Source organism: Corvus kubaryi, unplaced genomic scaffold (genome assembly GCF_017639235.1).
Source record: "Corvus kubaryi isolate FWS band 111438036 unplaced genomic scaffold, C.kubaryi_AGA036_p1.0 132, whole genome shotgun sequence".
NCBI classification, from domain to species: domain Eukaryota; kingdom Metazoa; phylum Chordata; class Aves; order Passeriformes; family Corvidae; genus Corvus; species Corvus kubaryi.
Genome location: NW_024580666.1, coordinates 9,773,008 through 9,798,003, shown reverse-complemented (window position 1 = coordinate 9,798,003; position 24,996 = coordinate 9,773,008). Strand labels below are relative to the sequence as shown.

At 36.5% G+C, this 24,996-nt stretch overlaps 1 protein-coding gene across 2 annotated transcripts in view; it reads right to left on the bottom strand.

Moving 5' to 3' along the window:
- The window catches only part of CDH7 (cadherin 7), a 93,846-nt gene that overhangs the window by 22,438 nt on the left and 46,412 nt on the right, over positions 1-24,996 (bottom strand). For both annotated transcript variants that reach the window (XM_042032223.1, XM_042032212.1), the window contains exons 4-9: positions 22,505-22,624; positions 20,071-20,238; positions 18,601-18,788; positions 6,829-7,082; positions 2,910-3,046; positions 452-573 (exon numbers count right to left, since the gene is read on the bottom strand). In XM_042032223.1, the coding sequence (XP_041888157.1) occupies positions 452-573; positions 2,910-3,046; positions 6,829-7,082; positions 18,601-18,788; positions 20,071-20,238; positions 22,505-22,624 (989 nt within the window). The remainder of the gene's footprint in view (positions 1-451; positions 574-2,909; positions 3,047-6,828; positions 7,083-18,600; positions 18,789-20,070; positions 20,239-22,504; positions 22,625-24,996) is intronic.

Here is a 24,996-nt window from a genome sequence, read left to right as displayed (position 1 = left end):
AGGACTACTTGGAAGATATTTGGGTAGTTGAAAATACAGGAATAAAAAATAGGGATATAATCCCCTTGTGAAACTGCGTCCTTAAGGTCCATGCTTCCTAGGGGGAACACTGCATGTTCTGCAGTGCTAGGCCTTTAGTCTCAGAATAACCTTTGTGTTACTCCTTCCCACTTCCCACCACAATTAGGAGGAAGTATGTATTTTTAGTATTATCCAAAATTAGATGATTTAAGCAAAATGTATCAGTTATACCAGTAAGAAAGACAGAGACTTTAACGCTACTTTCAACTAGTAATTTTTATACCTGCATCTTTCTTGCTGTTTGCTTGTACTGTTCACCAAAGCTTCATTTTTACTCTTATGTTTTTTTCTTTATCTTAAATCTGGAAGGCTTTCATAAGGAATGATTGCCTATCTGGTAAAAATAAACATAAAACCTATCAAGACATACCTGACCAGGCTGAGCATTTTCACAGACAGTTGTCTCATACTCCATGGCAAACTCAGGGGCATTGTCATTGATGTCAAGGATAGTGATGGCTACATAGCCTCTCCCAATCTGTGCTGGATTCTCTACAGGAAAAAGTCCAACAAAACAATTAAGAGAAGATCCCTGAAAGTTATTCTAAAGGTCATTATCTTTTTCATTTGCATTCTTCTTTTGGATATGCATGTCATATCAATTATAATCCCTCCCTCAAATACATAGGAAGCTCTTGTCTTGATCTTCTGGACCTCCAGCTGCTTCAATTAAACTAAGATTTTACTCTCAGGACAAACTGGAAATCTAACTCACTAATCACAGCATTGAATCACATCACATGGAAGAGCAAGATGATGTAAAATCATCACCAAGCTATCCAGAACATCACTGTTCATACTGGGAATAGCATGGTTATTATGGGTGCCATCTTTGGGGTTTCTTTCTGAAATACAGATGGGTCTGTCTGTTAAAAAGTCAAAACCAGAATTTTATCAGCTGTATATAAGCGAAAAGAAGACTGCACTCTGAAGCAAATCCCAAAGTATTTGAAGTGCACACGCAACTATTTCTATACTGTCATTTGTGGTGGCCAGTGAACATACATTATAAGAGACAGAGAGTTTTCAGTAAGACAAGTCCCTAGTACTACAAGAACCTCCTGAAATTAGGGCGACCAGAAAGGCTTCTCCCAGGATGCATTGTTCTGTTATGGTAATCTATCCCAGTTTGGATTCCCCGGTTGACTGTCCGCCTCTACCCCTTGTCACTCTCCCAGAGCTTCCCCACTGGTCCCCGTTCCCTAGTCCCGCCTTTTCCCCACCCCCAGATAAAACTATGAGCTTCAGGACCGTATTGGTATTTGTCTCTGCACGCTTTAACAGTGTAGCAGCAATAAATGCTCCTGCCAGAACGCACGCAAATGCCCCCCTCAGCTCTCTGCTACCGACTGTAATACTGAACCCACCCGTGCTTCTGTGGGTGCACACGGGACCTGAGCTGGGCAGGACAGTATTAGTCATTAACATGCTGAACACTTTAAGTATGAATCACATCCTTAAACTGATACTTATCTCTAGCTAAAATATGAGTATGTTCAGGGTCCAAGGGCATAATTTAACCTTAAACAGTAACTATATTTTGGACTAAGCATAGTAATATCAGTGAGTGCAATACTTATTTTGTTTCTCTTTTGGAGCAGGGAAAAGAGATGTTATAATCCTTTTTTACCCCAAACAGTGATGTTAGTATTATAGCAGGACAAAATGAAAAACTACAAAACTGCAAATATGTGTCTGTCTTTTTATAGTGTATTGCAACCAAGTTTTAATAAATATTTTAAGCACCAAAATGTAAATCACAAAGTTTTTTTGGTTTCTTTTTTCATTCCACATGTGAAATACCAGAGAAGCAAGCAATTTTGACACCAAATTTTTCTTTTACTGCACTAAGCCTATTGAAAACCAAGCAGGTATGAACATAAATTAAAGCAGTATAAGGTTTTGCTTATGCTCCTAGACTCTCATTTGTGTCAGGTATGCCCTTTGTCTACCTCATCAGTTTTGTTACTACCCAGGAAAATTTTTGGTTGCCATTTTGGGTTTTTAGACCAATGACTTGTGATAACACAAGATAAATTCATAGAGACACTAAATGATAAATGTTAACATTCAGGTTAAATGTTATATTAAGCTCACAGAAATCAAGAAGTGTTGATTTTTACAACAGCAAGCCAGAGAACTGATAACTCTTTTACTCTCACAGCCCAAAGGAGAAGTATTAAGGATGAAATTTGAAGAAATAAATTCTTCAAATATAAAAGCAAAAATATATTGTTCTTCACAGAACGCATACAAAGCTGAACAAGTTTAGGTTTGAAATGGCATTAGAAGAATTCTTGTACCCTCTTGAAGCATTACATTTTTAAACACTTCATTTTACATTGGAATAAGATACCAAATACAAAATAACTTCTCCAGTGGTACCTTAAAGTCAGGAAAATGAAACCACATTAGCATTCACATCCTCTTTTCTTCATACCTTCTAAGAATGCTGTGGTTGACCAACAGCAATCAACTCTGAGTGCCCTCACTTGGATGGGGTAACCAGTCTCCCCATATCTTCCACATCACTTTTCCTCTATTGACACTTGGTAGGAGACTGCTGACTTAACATATTTCAACTCCCTTTGTACTTGTCTTTCAGAAGACAAAAGAATATGCAAGGTATGAAGCAAATGAAAGAGCAAACACCTAAACTGTTGTATTTTTAAATTTTTATTATATAGATTTTTTTTGCATTAAGTAATAAGTTATTTTTGTCTGCCACGGTTTGCAACTGCCACAATTTCTCTGAATGAAGCTGATCACAACCAAGCCTAAAGCTTTACGCGCAAACTGTTGATAAAAATCTTGCTATGGATACTTACGACTTTCCATGGCCAAAACTGTGATATTATGAACAGCATTCGTTTCCCTGTCCAAAGACTTGGCAGTTGTAATGACTCCACTGTTGGCATCAATATTGAAATACCTCTCCAGGTCTGTGTTTCGATCTATCGAATACCTAGGTAAAGGATGAAAGAAAACTTCTCATTTATTACAACTTGTAAAAATATTTCATTGATTTCTTATTAGAGGGAAAGTGTTTCCACTGTTTCCTTAGTTTGAGCATTGTTCAGTCCAGTTTCCCTGGGGTATTAAGAGACGCAAAGCCACATGCAAAGGTGAGAGAATTACACAGTGACTTGTGCTGACAGTGGTGGGCTCCACTTCCACAGTGTCCTCTTAAGTGAGGTTATAGGTATTCCGCTGTCTTTTCTTTCTTCCTCTCTGCTGTAAGTCAAACTCAGGAATTAATCAAATAGCATCCTCCTGAGAGCCAGCTAAGGAGAAGGTGAGTTGGAATTTGCTACAAGCCAGGCAGTGATCCCATGGGGGCTGGCAGCCTGAGCACAAAGCTTTCTATTACCAGCAGAAGAGCCCCTGAGTCACCCAGAGCTGAAGGGGAAGGGAGAACAAAGGAAGATGATGCAGACTAGGGTCAAGGGATTGCATGTCATCACTGTCAGCTCCCGATGCTTTACTGTCATTAGACAAACACAGGCTCATGCCCTTAACTCTTTGGCTTAACATATCTTTACCTCCCAATTTGTTTTAGGAAGGGGAAATGAGCTTCTTAGCAAACTGCAAATAGCATAAGAGAAAAGGTCAAAATGCCTGTGGGTGATTTGCTTATATCCCTTTTGAGAGAAAGGGACAGTTGATTAGGCAAATTTAGATTTACAACTGGAATATTCTCAACATTAGATTTATTATTGGGTCAGATTCTTGCACTCTCATTCAGGTCAAGTATGTACTCCAGAGCACTTCCCCGTACTCAGGATGAATTAAAATGTCTGAATCAGATCAAGTGTGATCATTGCAATTACTGTCACACTGATAATATATTAAATTATTGATATAACACAAACCAAATTTCTTGAACAACATAAAAAGAGAGAATTATGGAAGACAATTAAAAAATGGGACTTCCTAGACACAATCTTACCAAACAATTTGTTTGTTCTGTGTTGCAATACACCATCTTCTTCTTTACTGTATTACTGTTTTTTGAACTATCCCTCTTAGCTCTATAATCTAAGTGCAGAGACTTGTTACATAGATAGAATTGTTTTGCTGCATTATGTCACAGCGAGAGAGAGACTAACGAGTTGTAACAACAACAGTAACAGCAGTTTTCATGGATTACTGCTTTCCCTCCTTCACTTTTTCTTCTCTTCTTTCATTTTGTGTTAACTGTAGGCCATTTTTCACTTTATTTCTTGCCAGCACTGATGTTTATTTGGTCAGTGCTCTACAGCTGCTTTGTGGCTGGCAAGTTTCCCCATGAGACGATACCTGTCACCTCTGCTGTGTAGTCAGTCTTGGCAGGCCTCATAGCTAAGATTCAATCTCCTGCCAGATTTCCCTTAGAAATCCTTAGATTTCTAAATTATTAAGACTATCACTATGCAACTTGAAGAGTCAAAGGAGAAGGAGCAGAAAGATAAGGAGAAGGAGAAAGGAAAAGGAGAAGGAGGAGATGGAGAGGTGAGAAAGATGAAAAGGAAGAAAGCAGCAAAGGAGGGAGACAAGGAGGGAACAGGGAGGGAGGGATGAAAAGAAAACAAGTTACATAAATTGAATGACAGATTCTTATGAAACAATGAGAAAAATAATTTTATGCATAGGAAACAAGCAGTTTCCCTTATTTACGAGCATTGTATCCATACTCAAATTCTAAAAGAAAATATTTTAAATACTTTTAATCCTTTAATTCCTCACAGCCATTAATACTTGAAAATCTTTGAGCTGCAGGAGTTTAAATCCTTTATTTAAGCTAGTTCAAACACCAATAGTTCTCTGGACCTTATGAGATAACCTTTTATTTTCAAAACATTTCTATTTTCCCTAGTCAAGGTTTTGTGTCTGATCTTGTAATTTCAACATTTTCTGAATTGTAACAAATCAGTTTTTAATCAGTATCAATATAATCCAATGTTTGGAAGTTGGAATACTTATTATAGATTAATAATTTAAACTTCTTAAACAGATCATGAAAAGTTTTATGCATTAATCCTCCTCACATTCCAATTTTAGGTGAATCTGTCTCTGATGTATCAAAGCATATGCAGAACAGCTTTAAATTATGTGATCTTTCAGTACCTTCGACAATATACAAAGCAGGTTCACAAGGATATAGATAAATCCTCACTACTTTTCCTTTTTGCTCTCCCTCAAATTCCAAACAACTTTGAAGCAGAAGGAATCTTCAAGATGTTAGTTGGTGATATAACTAATTTTTATGCTGGAATTGTAAAAATTAACAAGATCAAGGCAAATAAACTCACCTCTATGTTTACACAGGACTCAAAAGTACTATGACCATGGCCTGCATTAATGGAACTGTGTTTAAGCCTAAATGATTCTGCTAAACCAGATACTATACACCAGATGCTAGCATCAGTGCCAGAAAATACTGCCACAGCAAAGAAAGAGCTCAGCAAAGATAAATTTCACAAGTAAATCCATGCCAAACATTCATCCAGGACTTGTTTATACATGATAGGAATCAGCTATTTTGAATATGTTGCAAATATATAACAAAAGAGATAGAACACTTGCATCACCTCTAGGAGTGAAACATATGCTTTACTTTTGCAATATAAGATCACTGCTTTAGAAACACACTATGTTCCCAAGCTCATTTTCAATGCATGAAAGGAAAGACTTAACATCACCAAAACAAATGACATCCGAACAAGTACCTGCAATGGTCTTTCCTATTTATGCCCTAAGTGAGCAATAAAAACAAATGAAACTAAGCACTATGTTTTGTGTATGTGTTCCTCCTCCTGCAGGTGTTTGAATTCACAGAGTTCCTAAGTCATAACCATTACTTGTTAAATCCTTTGCATGTTCATTTGAGAATTAATATTCTGCATAAGAAAAATAACAAGTAGTTCATTACTGGTTTAGCTAAGGTGGTGAGTCTTTGCCATTCAGCTCTAACCTTAGATACAGGCAAACGTGATTGAGAATTTGTGTTCTCTTATGGTTTCTTAAAGATCTTGGACATTATATTGTGGAAGACTTGCAGGTTTTTCAGACACTGAAGACAAAGGAAGAGGGGCTTGACAGCTTATGAATCTCCAGTGATCATATCTCTTCCCATTCAAATGGAAGATATTTGGCTGCAGAAAAATTTACAAAACCAAAAGCCTTTAACCATCCCAACTAGAACAGGACACATCTCAGCCTGTCCGCTTCTCTCATGTAAAGAGTTTTACTAATGTTTCCTGCTGTGGGACCTCAGCTCTGGTTTACCATGTGGGGATTTATGTCCTGTTCTATTCTGATTCCTAGTGCACACAGACTGTAAAACATTATTCAAGTATACACATATATTATAAATATAATTTTTGATCCTGGTTGATTTAAGAGAACATAACTTGCTATAGATAATAATAGGCTCTTCCTAAGCTTAGAAAGTAATAAACATGAGTGATATTTTTAGGTGATATTTTCTTTTGGGGTTCTGAAACTATATCTTCTCTTCTTTGTTGCACAAAGATTTCAATACATATTTTTTTTTCAGAGGTTCAGGTTATAACAGGTTTTTTCAGAGGTTTTTTCAGAGTTCAGGTTATAAAAGCCACCATGCAAACTCATACAACATCTGAATCTCCCCTCTGTAAGGGAATAAAGCTTATTCATTACTTTCAGTGTAACCAAAACCCCTCCCACCACAAGATGAACAACTTCAATGCAAAGGCTGAAAAAATAATTAAGACCTCTTAGAATTACCTGACAGGACTATTTGAGGCATCTGGATCATGGGCGGCTACGGTTCCAATGATAGTGCCAACCTTTGCTGCTTCAGACACCACCATGGAGTACAAACGTGAAGTAAACACAGGTGGCTCATCAACATCTTCTACAATTATCTTCACTGTTGTCATATCACTGAAGGGTCCCAGACTCAGGAAACGAGGGTCAACATGCATATTGGCTGCTTCTATCCTCAAAGTATAGCTTGTCTTAGCTTCAAAATCCAGCTCCTATATGGGCAAGGTTATTAGGAAATTTTATTATTCAGCAACGTTGACGCAAAACTGTTTCGCTTAAAACTTTCAGTAAACACACAATTACCTTTGCCATTTGTATACAACCAGCACCTTTGATTGAGAGACCATATTTGATGTTTTTTAGCTTTCTCAAAACACTATTTGCAGTGTCTCACTAGGTGAATATTCTGCAATGACTTTAAAAATAAAGATAGTTCTACTTCGTGAGTGAAACAAATTTATGAGATAATGGCAAAACTTTCTGTAACTTCTGTGAGGACCAAATTCTCACGTATTATTTTACCACTGTGAATTAATACTTATTTTTGTCTTATTAATATTTTATCTAAGCTAATGGCAAATACAATGGGACATACTACACAGACATAAGAACTCGATCTTTTCAGGTTACTTATAGGTGAAAACACCTCATTCAGAAAATTGTAGGTGGGATTTTTTTATTTTAAATTTCCTTGGAGTTTATTGGTTTTTCATAGTATTTGGATTGACTAAACAATTCTTTCTTCAAGCTTTTATAAAATTGCGTAGAAAATGTGGCAATTGCTTAAATGACACTGCTTATATGGCAATATTTTGTACTGCAATGAAGCCTGGAGATTGTTTTGTACTGTTTTGCTTATTAAGCAAAATGCACATTTTTTTTATACTTTCCTTCTGCTTTAATTTTCTTTGATGGAAGTACAGTTTCTTTTCAAATAAATACTGCATTAGAATCAAAAATTACCTGCCACAATAAATGAGATATCTGTGATCTGGAGGACAGTCCAAAAAGAAGAAAATTATTTTTGAGGGAAAAAAAATCATTTTAGCTCACAGACCATTACTGAAAGAAAGCATCAAGTTAATATTAGAACCATTTACCCTGTATCTATAGTCTTACTTTGTCAGCTTGCACCAAACATCCAGCTAACTATTCCTCTGTAATTCCAAGTTTAATCATCAAAAACAGCAGCAAAATACCCAAGCACTTCTAAAGCTGCAGTCTGGTTACTCAATATCTTCAAACTCTAATTCCAAGTGTATAAAATAGATTAAAAATGTTTTACTGTAGTTCTGCTACTGAATACATCATAGGGATCTGAGAAGTGCTTGCAAATTAATCCTCCAGCATCTGCGAAACATTCCAGTATTCACTCAGAGGAGCAGCAGAGGTGAAACACACATCTGTTGACCTGCAAGGGCCGAAGTTCTCCATCTAGTTACAGTGGGATAAATCCCAAATGAGCATCTTAAAGTCAGCGATTATGCTGATGCTATAATACAGCTGCAAACAGTCTAGATTTAAATATGAAAAATGAACTGCAGCACAGCACACTCAGAAAGGCACTGAACTTTTACAAACTCTGTGTGGCAGCAAAAGGCTTCTCCGACTGGGATTACGTGTGATCCTCACATTATGCAAGCACTTACTTCTTGCATTAAATCAGAGTTGCAGTATCCATAGCTCTAGGAAAACAGATATGCTGAAATAGAAAGGTTGTCTGGATACTTGCCACTCTACTGGATACAACTGGTCAGTATTCATTAGTAAAGCATGTTTATTATTTTTTATTTTCACTTTGGTTTTATATTTAAGTACAATACGTGTTATGAAACAACCTCACAGCCATAATGCAAATGCAGTGTGATACTGGAAAGATGAAAAATGCCCCAGAAACTTCATTCTGTGGTGATAACAATTAGGCAAGTGATATGACCATGAGCAGCAAGGTTAAAGAGAAGACAAACAAGCACACAAATATCTTAAAGCATCACATTATCTAATAAAAGCAAACTATTAATTTAAAAAATTATAACCTGAAAAATCAGCATACTAAATAAAGAAATGATAACCTGAAAAATGTCAAAGACAAAAGGCTAATATTTGTTGAACTTCAAAAAAAAAACCAAACCCAAACCAAAACTCCCCCTCAATAAACAAAAACACTGACCCTTTAGCAAACAGTATATTTTCAGTCAAAATGTACAAAAGTATTTAGTGGAGAAAGGAAAGCTAATTTGTCCCCATTAATGATATCTGTTGAAATCGGGTGACTTAGATTACAGAGATATCAAACACATGGAAATATATCATGAAACTGCAGACAAGATTGCTTCTTCTGCTATATTAATGTCAACAGCACAGTCCTTCTAAGTAGAAAAGATTATGAAATCTCTGATTTAATAGACACAATACATACAGCACAATATATGTAATTGAACAAATTAGATACATTTTAATAGACTAGCACAACAAAAAAGAAATACTATTTAAATTAATTTTAAGACACCCCCAAGTTTCTGTATTGATTAAAGAAGACTAAGTTAGAACTTTATTAACTGAAATCATAAAAATGTGGTTTTTCATGTGAATGTTTATCATGAGGGAGTGTTAGACTAGTAGGGAGTTCACCAAAAATACACTTTCATTAGAAAAGTATTTCCTCATAGAAAAGGATGAAAAAATAAACAGTGGTGTAGATGTATATTCTAAACAGCCTTACTTACTAAGAGCATGTTCAACCTTCTTTAATGTAGCCATGTACATCTAAGAAAATCACCATATGGTGTTTAGAGTGATTGTAGCAAAATTCTTCCAGGAAAGAAATCAGCTGGTCTAGTTGTGAATGCCTGTTTTTCACCAGTCACTAGTAAGGGAGTCTCAATAACTGAAAGAAGTAAACATCTGCTCTCAGCAACATGAATCCTTCCCTAGGATTCCCTCAGATATCTTTGGGTACCCAATGCTGCTGACAGTATCCAAAATATATAAGGATCCTTGTTAACAAAAAATAAATAAATAAATTTAAAAAATCTAATCTATGTACAGATACAGTGGAGAAAAGTTGATGTTTAGAAGAGGGTAAGTATGGATTGGCAAAGGGACTTTACAATATCAAGTATTACTGTGTTATGCAGTGGAAGTAATGTTTTATTTAAGCTCTTTCTAGTAGGACCTGGCTCCTGTGGGGTGCAGCAATGCCTACAAAAGCTACAGTCATCGTCCTCAATCTGTTGCTCTACGATACACAACCTTAGCTCCTGTGAGGAATACAGAGGTATCAATCAGGGTTTGAGGCAGAATATAATCTAGGAAAAATGAACGGGATATCTAAGGTATGATTAATATGCAAGGACTCTTGATCTGGTGTAAATATTTCAACATTTCTTAGCTAATATAATGAAGAAATTAGATGCTACACACACTAATGAAAGACAGAAAGTGAACTGAAAATATTTTCCTTTTTTTATTTCTTCTTATCTAATTATCACTGGTGTCTGTTATACAGAGAGCATTATTTAAATGGCCTTTGGATTGCGCCTCCTTTATTTCCTGCTATAACAAAAGCACAAGATTCCAGTGATGGAACACCAAGTTAACAGACTGCAAATCACTACATCAGTGGTGAAGGTTAAACGGACAATGTATACTTCAGTCCTTCAGTACAGTGAATAGCGCTTGACAGCTTCATTAATAACTCTGCATTAGTATTATCTGATTAGATCTTGTGCAGGATCCATTAATCTTTCCTTTTTTTGAGGTCTGTCTTTTTTTTTTCTTCTTTTACTTTTAAGGATTAAGAATTTTATCCTCTCTGAAGGAAATTACAAAACAAGTCTTCTATTTTAGAGAGGCTGGATATGAAGTTATAACTCAAGGAAAGCCCATTTTTATAATGTTCATTTTTACTGTATGGTAACTTTGTAATAATGCACTTTTCAGAGGTGAAAATCCCATTTTTAAGCCCAGTTGAGGTTTTATATTGAAAACTGCAGTACATCAAACAAATGCAGACAATCTCTCAAAGGAACCATGGAAGCCTCAAGTTCTTACATTGTAAACTCTGATACAGAATTGAAAGAAAAATTTCTAGCAAAAAAAAAAAAAAAATTAAGAAATGTTAACAGTAATGGAAAGATAGCTCTTCACTCAAAAGCTCATGCATAAACCCTCTCCTCCCCTCACCCCCATTTTATAATTGCCAGTATTGCTTTTAGAATGAACTCAGGTTTTGAAATAATCTCTTAGCAGTCAATTTCTATGTGAAAGTGCTTTGCAACATTATTTTTCCTTTGACATTCAAACTGGTTGGTGATATTTGTGTTAGGGCTGTGTATTGAAGGTAGAAATGAAGGCAAAGTGAGCAAGAACTCTACCATGGGAAATCTTAATGCTTGTCACTTTCTGCAGTAAGACATTGCAACCCTAACTCTACAGAGTGTTTAGGGGTTTTCTGGTCTTTTTTTCCCCCCCTTAAGTCAACTAAAATCTCTCCATAGACTTCTGAATGGCTTGAATCACATCTCATAACATTTCAAAAAGTCGCAAAAATAAAAATATACCTTGCAGCCTTTTTTTATTATTAAATTACCACAACTACTTCAAGTAACAAATATTTGATAAAGTGTAGGTGGATACAGAGCATCTGTTTTAATCTTTAGATGTTTTACTACTAAGATATTAATATTACTGAAGTCTAACTTTAGCCTGCAACTTCGTGAATAAAGTGAAATCTGTACTTATATGATGCCTTTTTTAGTACACTATTTCTACGAATAGTGCTTTGGAAACCACAAAAAATAAGGGTTTGTGTATGTATTTTGCTTAGAAAGTGAAGCCAAGTGAAGCCAAGACTCCATTAATATGTATTACAATCAGGATTCTGAATCAAGATGTGAAAAATCAACATGAATTCACTTCAAAATTGTACATAGGTTTGCATGGACACTTCAGAATCTGTTGTATTAAATGACTGGATCATCATGCACTTCCATAATTGTTTCTTCAATTCTAAGATTTCTACTGCAGAGAAAAACCTGACACATTTTTTAAAACTCCAATATATGCAAAAAAAATTACACTTTTTCTCCAAACACCCTCACCACTGTGAAATTGAGCTATGCAAATGATCTCAGTCCTTACGAACGGAGCACTGATAGCAGTATGTAAATTACAAATGAAACCACAGGAAGGAATTGATCCTACTCTACAGATGGAGAACTGAGTCACGGTGTGAACGAAGAAAAAATTTTGAAATACGTCTAAGAAATATAAATGCCCAATTCCTTTTCATAAACTCTACAACACTTCTTTTTTTTTCTGAAAAGATCACACAAGATGAATGTTTTCCTAAATCCAGCTTAAACGTAAGTTACACATCTAGTTTAGTTTTACTTTGGAATTGGCAGCCCATGACTTCAACAGGTGCACTCGTCACTGGGTTAAAAACTGGCTGGCTGGCTGGCCGGCCAGGCTCAGAGAGTCGGTAGTGAATGGAGTTACACCCAGTTGCCAGCCAGTCACCAGTGGTGTTTCCCAGGGCTCAGTGTTCAGTCCAGTCCTGTTTAGTATCTATCAAAAATTTGGATAAGGGGATTGAGTGCACTTCAGTAACTTTGCAGACAACAGTAAGTTGGGTGGGAGTGTTGATCTGTTGGAGGGCAGGAAGGCTCTGCAGTAGCATCTGGAGAGGCTGGATCAACGGGCTGAGGCCAATTGTGTGAGGTTCAACAAGAAAAGTGCAGGGTTCTGCAACTGGATGACAACAACCCCTGCAGTGCTTCAGGCTGGGGGCAGAGTGGCTGGAAAGCTGCCTATCAGAAAAAGAACCTGGGGGTGCTGATCATGAGCCAGCGTGTGCCCAGGTGCCTCAGAAGGCCCATGGCGTCCTAGCTTGTAGCAAAAGCAGTGTGTCTGTAAGGACCAGGGCAGTGACTGCCCCCCTTGTACTTGGCACAGCTGAGACCACACCTTGAGTCCTGCGTCCAGTTTTGGGCTCCCAACTCAGGAGGTGCTGGAGTGTAGAGAGAAGGGCAATGGAGCTCATGAAGGGTCTAGAGACTAAAGTCGTATAAGGAGTGGCTGAAGGAACCGCGTTGTTAAGCCTGGAGAAAAGGAGGCTCAGAGGGAACTTTATTCTCTAGAGCTACCTAAATGGAGATTGTAGTGAGGTGGGGGTCAGCCTCTTCTCCCAGGTAACCAGGGATAGGACAAGGCAACACTACCACAAGTTGTGCTAGGAAAATGTTCAGGCTGGACATCATGATGACTTTTTCCAGTGAAAGGGTACTTAAGCATTGAAACAGGCAGCACAGGGGATCATCATCCCTGGAAGTGTTCAAGAAATGACTGGATGAGGCACTACAGTCTAATTGACATGGTGGTGTTCAGTCAAAGATTGGACTTGATGAACTTGAAGGTCTCGTCCAACCTTAATGATACTATCCTATCTATTTTAGTATATAGATAGTATTTAAAATACTATCTATTTTATTCTGTTCTGTTCTGTTCTATTATTTACTACAGAGACTGTGCTATGGTGTAGAGATTAGCCAAACTCACATTATTTGCAACATCAGAATTGTAGCATGAACTGCTCTGAACAGGATAAAAATAAAAAAGATCTCTTCTGCTTCATTTGACAAGTGAGAACTTTTCATTTATTTGTTAGTGTTATTTAACAAAAGAGAAAGTAAGTAAATAAAGGAGTGGGAATATTTCCACAGGGACTTGTAGCTACTAGGCAACAAATTGTATGAATATAGTAGGTTACAGGAAAAGACCCTTATTAGCTTTCCTACCAGTTTCCCACCCTCCCTTTAAGCTGAGAATATTACTTATGGGTCTCATTCACGTTTTTTATAACAAATTCTGAAGAAAGAGGAAAAACGAAGAAAAAGAATCAAAGTTTGTCTTCAAGAATTTTTCGTATCCTATTTCACATTATGACATAGCTGAAAATAGCCTAAAAATTACTTACACAGTTTTATATACCATTGTAGATGAATGCGGGATACATTTTTTGCATATGAATTCAGTTAACATATTGCAGAAGAGAGCGATTTTGTTTATTAGTGCCAATAACCAAGTAAATGGTGCAGCACTGTTTTACTAGCTTCTGTCATTAGATGAACTTTTAGCTTCTCTAATCTTACAAAACCCAATACTACCCAGACATAACAGGCTGTTATTATGTGAGCCATAACTCCATGAACAAAATTAGTCCTTGTCCTAAATATTTAAAAAACGTTGTGTGGGGGGTTTTTCATTTATTTGTTTTTGTTTGATTGGTTTGTTTTGGTTTGGGTTTTTTTGGTGGGGGCTGGGGGGTTTTTGTTTAGAATGAAATTAAGCAACTTCCTGTAATACGTGAACTTCACATCTCATTCATTTAATCCTGATTCAAATATCCTAACTGGGACAAAATAAAATAAGGTGTGATGAGTATGTGAAAATCCATATGGCTGCAAAAATGTACAGTGATACACATGCTTCCTAGTTGTGCTGCATAAGGTAGTACAATCCTACTCTTTACTCTTTCAAAAGATAAAGACCAAGTGGATAGAAACACAGAGAAAGCTTTCTTCTCTTGTCTGATTCCATTTGGTCAAGGAAGTTATTGCAAGAGTCCCAGACTATTGTCAAAATGTTATTTTGAGCTGAGGTTTAGTCTGGTAGCTGATCTACACTGACATTAGGCACTAGGTAGCAACAGTACTAGCATGTTCAGGAACTTGTAATCCCTTGTCTTTCCATGGCTATAAGAACTATGAGCAGAAATACCACTACTATTCAGAAAACAGCACTGTTCTCTAAATGTTTAGAGAAAAATACATCCTGAATAAACTGTGCAAGCCAAAGAGATATCTGGGTTTATAGCAATGCAGAAGAGCTATAAAGAAAGGAAGAATACACTCCATATATTTCAATGAATATCACTGTTAAGAGTAAAACCATAATTTTTTTTTTCCACTGACTTTGGATGTTTTGAAGTCTCTGTGTTACAGGGTGCAGAGAAGAAATACGTTCAAACATGCATGGAAAACAATCCAAAAAAACCAAAACTTAAACACACACAAATCTTATTTGTATCTTATTACAAATATTAGGTGTAATCTTGAGATACACCTAACCATGTAACACTTTTCTCTTTCTAATATCGTGGTATTTGCTATGTCTCTGTTTCAAACCGGATCATTTTCCTGCATGTTTTGCTCATCCTTGGGCAATTTCTTTAATACTCCATAAAATGAATATTGTGGAATAAAAGTAAAAAAGAACATAAAAATCTTGCTTTGCTCAGTGAATTCTTAAATCTCACTTCCCACAGTTTTCTTTCTTACAAAAACTCTTTCTTTTTTAATTTAATGCTTCTCATGTGTTAAAAGAAGTGTTAGTTTTGAGTGAAGAAGTCAACTTTCAAAATTGTCTTAAAGTATCTTATCCTTCTAAAAACAGAATGCAAAATCCTCAGCTTGTGTGTGGAACTCGGATAACCAGGTGCCAAACTTTCTCCACAACACCCAGCACAAAAATGAATGGAGAAGTGCCTTCAGCTGCTCAGAGTTACTGCCGGTGATTTTCATGCCCAGCCCGCTGAGCTTTATGTACGATTGCAGCAGAAGTATGCAAAACTAAAGCACCCATTTGCATTTAGAACCAAAGTGTGCCTTTTCATAAGTCTTTGCCTTGGCATTTTACTGCCAAGGCAAAGACTGTGTACACAGACATGTCATCTGAGCACATCAATACTCACAAGTTGAAAAGGATAGGCATCCATTTTGAGGCTGAGCTGTTTCTCAATACCTCAGCTGATTTTAGGGCATGAAAAGGAGCAAGGTAATTTCACTCAGAGGAGTACAGAACGTCATGTGCCCAACAGTAAAATGTTTAGGCAGATTCCAGGCTACATACTTATTTTCTTCCCTGATTTCTAACTAACAAGCACACATTAACATGCGGGGATAACCTGACTGATCCAGCAGGTAAGGCTCATGATTGAAGCCACTTAAATCTGCATACACAGTTTTGAATTAATTTCTATTCAATTTATTATCCAGAAGAAGGTGCATTTGCCTGATAGCCACTGTGGTTCAGCTCTTCACTCCTAGACAATGTTCTCTGCAGGGTTGGCAGGGAGGGTCTTTCAGCACTGAGCAAAGCCCATGGTTCCCTGGAATCAAAATGAAAAGCTAAGGACATCTGGAGGTTTGGGAGGTGCCCCTCAGAATGGGGAATCGCCTTTGGGTATGTCAGAGTATGTCAGGTTTCGGTGATGGGCAGTCAGTTTTCTCCACAGCAGAGCACTGCTGTGCTTTGCATTGGTAGCTGGAAAGGTGTTGACAACACACCAGTTTTATGGCTACTGCCAAGCAGTGCTGGCACAGCATCAGCACTGTCACTCCAACATTCCCCACACTCACCAGTAGGCTGGTGGGCAAGATCTTGGGAGGAGACATAGGCATAACAGCTGATCCAAACTCACCAAAGAGATACTCCATGCCATAGGGTGTCTGCTCAGATATAAAAGCTAAGACAAAGGCAGAGGGATTAAGTGAGGGGGTGGACATTCATTATTTACAACCATTGCCTTCTGAAGCAACTGCTACTTGAACTGAAGCCCTGCTTCCCAGGAAGTGGCCAGACACCTCCATAAGGAATAAAATCTTCTGTTTTTTCACTTTGCTTGGTGTGCATGTGACCTTCAGTTTTGCTTTTGTAAACTGCTCTTATCTTGAACCACAAGGTTTTCTCTATCTTATTTTCTCACCCCATCCTGCTGAAGAGGGGATGATAGACTGGCTTGGTGGGCACCTGGCACTAGCCAAGGACTACCTACCATACAGAGGAAAGTCAAAAATAGTAGGAGAATTAGAGAAAAGGTCTACTGTTGCAGAGAAAAATGTCTGAATACTTGTGTCAAAACATGGCAGTATGTAGGTATAAAAATTATTAACAGATTAGACCATTTGATCAGGTCAACAATTTTTAATGTAGTCCAACAGCTATTTCACAGAGCACTTCTTAGGCAAATATTCAGTAGTTAAAAGTCCAGTTCAGTTCCCTAGCTAAAATGATTACAGAAATAATAAATGTCAATTATTTGGTCCACTGTATAGCACTAAAATCAGGATACTCCAGGAGCAAATACCATGACTACAAAACCATACTAAAAATGGAAGTGAACTCACCAGTTCTCAGATAACTGAAGACCTTGACTGATTAAGTATTGCTCATTGTGGTACTCGTAAATGTTCTACCTCTAGGATAGGCACATTTCTCCCACATCTTTGCCCAAAAACTTTAAATGAGCAAACTGAAGGAGCCACACTGAATTTGGCTGTTGAACAAAAAGACTACCAACTTTTCATCACTTGTATTTCAAACATGCTAAGCAGAAGTACATTTTGCAAGAAGCCTAAGATGGGTGTTTTTTTCCTTGAAAAGAGATGATTCACATTACACATATCTTTCAAGGGTGAACATACTTCATTTGTTGTGACATCTCTGGATGACTACCAGCTCTCAACAGGTGTTAAGGGCACCAGGGAATTAGCCCATTGCTTTGCAACATCATTCAGTCAACTTCTTTCAAAAGGGAAACAGAACCGAAGCTTTATATTGCTTTAAGAAGAAATCTATGCACCAGAGAAGGGAAAAAAATATCAACACAATAAGACAAAAAAACCCCACCACCGATAGGTGAAGGTTCCAAAGATTAAAGAAAATATAGGGAAGAAAAACCTGTTATGGAACCATATTAAGTATATAGGTCCTTGTTCAGAAACATAGTTACATGTATTCCAAAAATGCCAAGTCATTCCCACATTTTAGGGGTATTAAGCTGTTGAGGAATCCATTCAGTGTAGGTAGCTGGGTGAGCAGCTGCAGTGGGAGCTGCAGATTGGGCTCTGGGTGGGAACTCTAGGCTGTGAAATGATGACCTTTTGCATAACAAAGGTCACAGGGACCTTGCCAAGCATTCACCCATTAAAGAGTAGGAAATAGAGATTTTTCTAAGGTGTTGTATGACTATTACTGTTCAAAAAATTTAAATTTCCTTGAAATTTATTCCAGCACATTTTTACTTTTTAAAAGGATAGTCTAAAAATATGTTGCAGCAATGTAAGAAAGCTTAGTTTTAATATTTTTATATAAACATGATTTTTCAATTTCATAATGTTTTCTAACTGCACACATAGAAAGCTATGAAGAAAAATACTTATTTAAATTTTACATTTTTTTAAAACAATATTTTTAATAATACATGATCTTGTAAACCTACTACTTTTAGTGTTACATAATTTTAACTTAAAAATATGTGCTTTCTGAATAGTACCACCTCAGCCAAAGCCATTTAGATAATTATTTTTAAAATTAATTTCAGGATCCATTTTTTATTTGGAACTTACATTTTTACTGCAAGATATATTTTCACATTTCCTACTATTTAATACAAAGCCAAATGAGACTAAAGTTTAGATTCCTATTCAAACACGGCCCTTTAAAACATCCTCCTCATAACAATACAGGTCTTGTCAAAGAAAATGCAGAATATTTTTCAGCACAAATCATTAAAAACCTCAAAATCACACAATGAAGTCAAGATGAAATATACCAACGGAAACCTTTACAGCAGAAAAGGCTCTTAGAAACAAAAGCTCATACTCTCATTACCTGTCCCCATTTTGGAGAGTTCCAAATACAATCAGTGGGTAAAATCAGACTCACCTTCTGAATGGTTATGATTCCCTCCTGGGTGTCTTTGTCAACAGAAATTTTGAATACTCCCAAACCATCACCATCCACAATCTTGTACTCCATTTCTGCATTAGGTCCAACATCTGCATCTGCAGCTTTTATTCTGGCTACCACAGAAGCCACTGGCAAAGACTCTGGGACATTATACTGATACGATCCTGCAAAATTACAAAATTTAATGAATTCAGAGCCTTCTGGGACTGAAAGCCAAAAAAAATAAATCTAGGGTTCTTAAATCTACCTTCCTTTAAGTCATGTGCCTGAGCATTTACTCAGGCTACAAGAATCTATTCTTCATTTTTGAAATAGAATTGCCATTTTTGCTAGGTTTTCTTTGTGATAGACTCTCAGTACAACAGGCATAACTTCTTCATGTGACAAGAGAAGTATAAGGAAAAGATGCAAAAATATAACCCAAAACTTAACTGCAAATCATGATGTGAATCCCTGATAATGCAGAGACTCTTTTACTTTGTTTTCAGAAAAGAGGAAAGAAAAGCAAGTAAAATAATATTAATATAAACTATTATTATTTTATAGCTGTATATCTTGATTAGGCAGTTCCTAATCTGAATATCACTAAAAACTAATATATATTCATTTCTTTAACAGTAAGTGCACCATCTTGAAAATTCTAGCTTTTTTATTCAAGTACAAAATGATATATATGCTGTCAAAAGGATATCAGAGTGCATTCTGTAACCAATAACACCCTCACCTTCAAAAACAGCTTCAGTTATTCTATTATTATTTCAAGCAGTTGGTGGCTTGAAATAACAGGAAATCTATTATGTCCAGATCTATTTTTTCCATCGTTGGAGGTGAGGCTGGAGCTGACATGAATATATACTTCACATTATTTTAATTCTATGTTACCAAGTAATTTTTTTTATTATTATTAAGAAAATAGCACCCCAGACAGAATGCTATGAATAAACTGAGCTCTTCAGGTTTGAACATACAGCTGTGTGCTCCTTTCTTTGGTTTGGATGAGAGCCACCTTGGTCAAAGAAATCAAATGGAGGGAAGGTGACTTTCCGGCTCTTTTGTGATTAACTCTTTAGGAAACACTGTAAGCATGTGGAAATGCCAAAGGAATATGAGGGATTAAGGGTCAAGTTAAAGAATCTGGAAGTTGAACTGGCAAGACCTAAGTATCTATTGGGATATATTTTTTTGTCTATTTATTCACAGAGAGGAAGTAAAATACATTAATAAATGTCCCTTCTGTACGCCATTTCATTTCAACTGATCTGGTATGCACGAGGTAATGAAAAACAATGCTTACTAAATAATAATAATAATAACTCGCAGTCAGTGTTTATCAAATTACTTAACATGGACAATAAGCACTTTTTGTTTAGAAAAAGCACAGTGTGTAAAGAAAATAGCAGTGTTTAGGAATAACATTACAAGTCATGTATTTACAAAGTAACTTACTGCGTGGAAAGCGGGGCGGGTTGTCATTAACATCAGTCAGGGTGACAGTCACAGATGTAGTCCCTGACAATCCACCATTCTGCCCAACCATGTCCTTTGCTTGGATAACTAAGAGGTACTGGTCTTTGGCTTCTCTGTCCATATTCGGAAGAGCAGTCTTGATAACACCTGCAGAAAGACAAGGATTGCACAAACAAAAATACGCTACTGTGAAAGATCAGTTTGCCTTTGAAAGGTAAAAGCAGATCAGTGGTTGCAGCAAGAGTGGAATGAATTAATTCCAACACTAACATCACAGGTTTTGACTAGGAATTGCACTGACATACCATAAGCTTTTTTTAAATAGTCACCAAAACCCACCAATTTTTATTTATTCCTAGATTCACTGGGTAATGCTGTGCATGATTGTTTTCCAAATACCTTCTCCCTGAACTAGACTTCATAGTGTCTTGGGTAACACTCCCTTCCCTGGAAGATGTAATCTTCTCTATTTGTTTTCCTACTCTTTTAGAGCTAGGAAGAACAGAATATTCTGCTCTCATTTTTAAGATTCTAAGATCAAGATTCATTTCACTATCTTTTGAATACACATTCAACACATTAACTCATACCCATACTGATAACATGCCACACTTTGCAGATATATGAAATTATCTTATTTTACCATATATTGAACAATATCCCCTTCTAAATCATTGGCATAATTAAAAGGGTTTTTTTGTTTTTTAATGAAATACTTAAATATCTGAAGTAGCTTTTGTTGTGTCCATCTGATGACCTGCATAATTAATTAACTGATGTGAAATGAAAACTAGAAGAAAATTCAGTGTTCCATCCTTTCAGCTATGCTGATACACATCAAAAAATAAATATGCCTTCTCAAAATATGATGATTTTATGAATATTTCATGCTCAGAACATAGTACAGCTGCTAACCCTGATTTCCAGAGAGGCAGCCATTTACTCCACCAGCACGTAGTGTCAGCAGTAAAAGAAACATAAACAAGCTAAATAAAGAAGAGGCACATTGGGACACATATCTCTTCATCTGCTATTTGTTGAATGTTTGCTTAGAGTTTTATTTCTTTTTTCCCTTATGAATGCTGGACTTGCCATTAATCATCTCTGGGTTGAAACATTTATTTCACAGACTGCCTGGCACTATTTCACCCATTTTACAAGACATGTTAAAATACAATACACAATTTCATAGTGTTATTGTTTCTACCTTGTTTTTCTTGGCCTGCTTGTTTTCTGTCATGGTTAAATTACCAGGCAAAGTTATCCAATCATTTGGAAGCAAACTGTCATGCACACAGGAAATTTGAGTATCACATCAAAGTGATGAAAATGTATGCAAACATTTCAGTCTGAATTCTTAAAGATTTTGATTTAGCAGAAACTACCATATAGTTCAAGGGCTGTCTGCAGTCATTATGACAACATACATGGTACATAAACACACATGGAAAGGGAGAAAGAGAAACAGAGAGAAAACCACTATAAATCATACTCATTGGAGGGAAAAGTGCTATATATCCCTGCTGAGCATGGATCTGTTGCAATATGAAGAGAATTATAGAACTTATTTCTGCAAATTTTGATGTTGCTAAACATCTGTTCACAGCATTGGGACTCAGTTCTGATTCACATCACAGATTTTATACCATAAAAAGGGTAAATATATTTTTTCTCTTTTGTCTCAGCTTGGCTATATCCAAAATGAAAATTATAACTGTTCTCCTTGTAGGTGTAAGTGAAGGCTCAAGCACTAAACTGAAATGAGCAGAGCAAGAACCTACTTTCCTGCTTTATGGAATGATACAGCAGAATGGGAAATATTTATTAAACCAACAGAGGATTAAAGGTTGCATTTGATTGTGGCTTAAAAATATTCACAAAATTTCAAGAGAATTGTAAAAACAAAGTTTCACCAGTAATACGCCTTGAAAGTGGCAGCAAAATGCTACATCTGATAAGCATGGAAGCACAGTGTTTTCTTCTTCAAATTAATAAAGAAAGTATTCATTTCCCACAAAAAAACTTCAGTTTGAAAAGTAGAATGGAGAGTAATTGTGCTTTAAATCTATTCTTATGGAATCTCTCTATGTGACATATAGATATTTCTGAAATCTGCAAAAAAATGCTCAAAGTATTTTGAAATTTTAACTGATAAGAGAGGTAACAACAGATAGCAGACCAAGCAGCTGGTAGATTAAAAAGACAAGAATTTCTGTTCCAGCAAAGTCTGTTTATTACATAGCTCAGATGTGTGGTTTTCATAATGTATTCTAAAGAATAAGAGATTAAAAGACCAACAAAACTCAAATATATTCAATTAACTGAGAGGTCACATTAATAAGTCCCTAGCAAGTTTTAATGCACATTTTCCTTTTTTTCTTAGCATTACTGCAAAGGGTTTATGTAAAGTTACCTGTTTTGGGCTCCACAGAGAAGTAAGGCTGTCCTTGCAATATGCTGTAAACCACTCGAGCACTGTTGCCGTAAGTAGGATCATCCGCATCAGTGGCTGTCACTTGAACCACAGAAGTACCTGTAAAATGTTTGAGGCACTATTGTACATGAGAGACACAAAAATCTGAACTACACTTGCTCAAGATGCTGTGCCAGTATATATCTGGAACAGTGTGAGGTGGCTTTTTCACAGGCATTCATCATTTCCATGCTGACTCTGTTTAGTGTATCAGGTTCTACTTGTAAACTAGTATTATCAGCTGTTACAGAATTCTGTCTTCCCAAATACTCACAGGCTTTGACTCACAGCAGTAAAAACCATCTCACTCAGTAGCTCCTACTCTCTATCTCTGCCTTTGCTTGGTGAAGGATATGTGCGCAAAATTTCTGTAATGATGGTGAAGCCTGAAATCTGTTTAAGTACAAAAAATAGTAGTAGTATTTCTTTTAAGAGAAGTCTGCATGCTGAAATTGTAATGACTCATTAGAAATTTGAACATACATACATATATAGGTTTTACAAATTTTCATAAACCTACACAGAATTATTGTTATCCTATAAAATTATTTACTGCTTCATAAAAGACATGGCTGACGAGTTTCTTTTTCAGCTCAGAGAAAACCTGGTGAAAGCTGTCTCCATATTCCTTTAAAAAGTACTAATTTCCTTCAATAATCCACAATATCAGTTGTGGTAATCTATTTCATAAAGATTCCTTGATCAAGAAATGTCTCTATGTTGACAGGAATAAAAAAGCAAAACTTCTAACTGGCTAGCAAGAAGGGTGTATTTTGTGACGAGCTCATTCTGCATCCAGCTCCTATTCATTATGTCCTCCATGTCAGTTCCCATTTGTTTGGTTCTATACAACAGCTTCCATGGTGTGTGCTGGGAGCAGAATAAAATAACACTCAAGGGCCAGGGCCTTGGCCATGGTCACCACCCTTTGACAGAGAGAAAGGACTATTTTTTCTCACTGGCAGATTGTCTGGAACATTCAGACCTTCCATTCAGCTGCCCAGGGATCCATTTGGAGGTGAGCTTGCAAATTAATATTGCAGCAATTTGGCAGATGCCCAGTAAAGGTCTTCAAAAGAGAGGATCAGATTGCTTTACAGACTGGATTTAGACACATGATTAGAGAAAAGCATTTGTTAAACACAGTGTTCATTTTCTGAAAGAACACGTTTTTGACATGTGAAAATAAGACCAGCAAGTCTTGAAAACACTTCTTAAGAACAAACTGCAATAGCAAGTGTCCAGGGTGAACATAACATCAATCGTATTCTGGTCAGTTTTGCTTGTATTTTTCAGGAAATGAGAGAAAGTTCTGAAATTCTTTCTATCTGAAATACTACATCTCCCATCCATTTTCCTCATCTTTTCCATTCTCAGTTAAGTAGAACATCATAAATGGAGCCTGGAACTAGGATGAAAGTTTGGAGAGAAGATTAAGTGCAGCCCTCCACAAAATGGAACAGATTGCAAAGGATTGGTCCTGCTTGTAAGAATTCTGACCAGATATGATCATTCATAAGATAAATTTATTCACTTAGGTTACGGCCTAGCTAGCCCACATTCCTGATCTCTATTGCTGAAGTATCCATGGCAAAGTAGTATGATTGCAATTCTATTTAAATGCAATTTTTCGCTCTTTGTGACCTGTCTAATATTTCTGGGGAGGGAAAAGGTTCTTTCCAACCTGAAATTTCACATGCAACTATTAAGTAGATGGAAAGTTTAAAAAAAAAATTGGTAGTTAATCCACGAAGTCATTTATCAGTTATGGGACTTACAATACATCCATTTCCTGTTCACCAGTAACTAAGAGCTTTGATTCAGTATGTCAAACTGATTTTACAGATTACTCTATAATATAATATCATACAGGGACCTATTTTAGACTTGCCAAAGTCTATCTAGCTTTTGAGAACAAGGGTATCAAAATGATTGTTTGACATCCTGTGTTCTTTGTGAAAGCCAGGATTACCACATTTACAAAGTCACTAAGCCCTGCCAATGAAGCTTACAATGTCTGCAAATATTGGCAAGAGCGCTTATAAACCTCACACACAGTTACGTCTTTGCCCCCTGCTCTTGCTGCTTTCAAGGGCTCCAGACCAATACAAGATCAAAGAAATTACAAGCTCTGCAATCGTAGCACAGTCATTTTCAAAATGCTGCAAGTTTAGAAGTGCTTGTTTGCTGTAAAAATCTATTGATGTAACAAACAAACCCTCTACATTCCATGAGATGAATAAAGTCATTATCTGAATCTAATTGTCTCTCTCCTGAAACACACAGATCTTTCAGAAAAGGATGGGTTTTAAGTAGAAATTCTAACATCAAATCTTTCTGCGATAATCCCATTTAAATGTAATCAGTAACTAAAAAACAATGATACTTTTCCAGTCCCTCTGTGCTAATCAACTTCTTCTAAACATCAATGG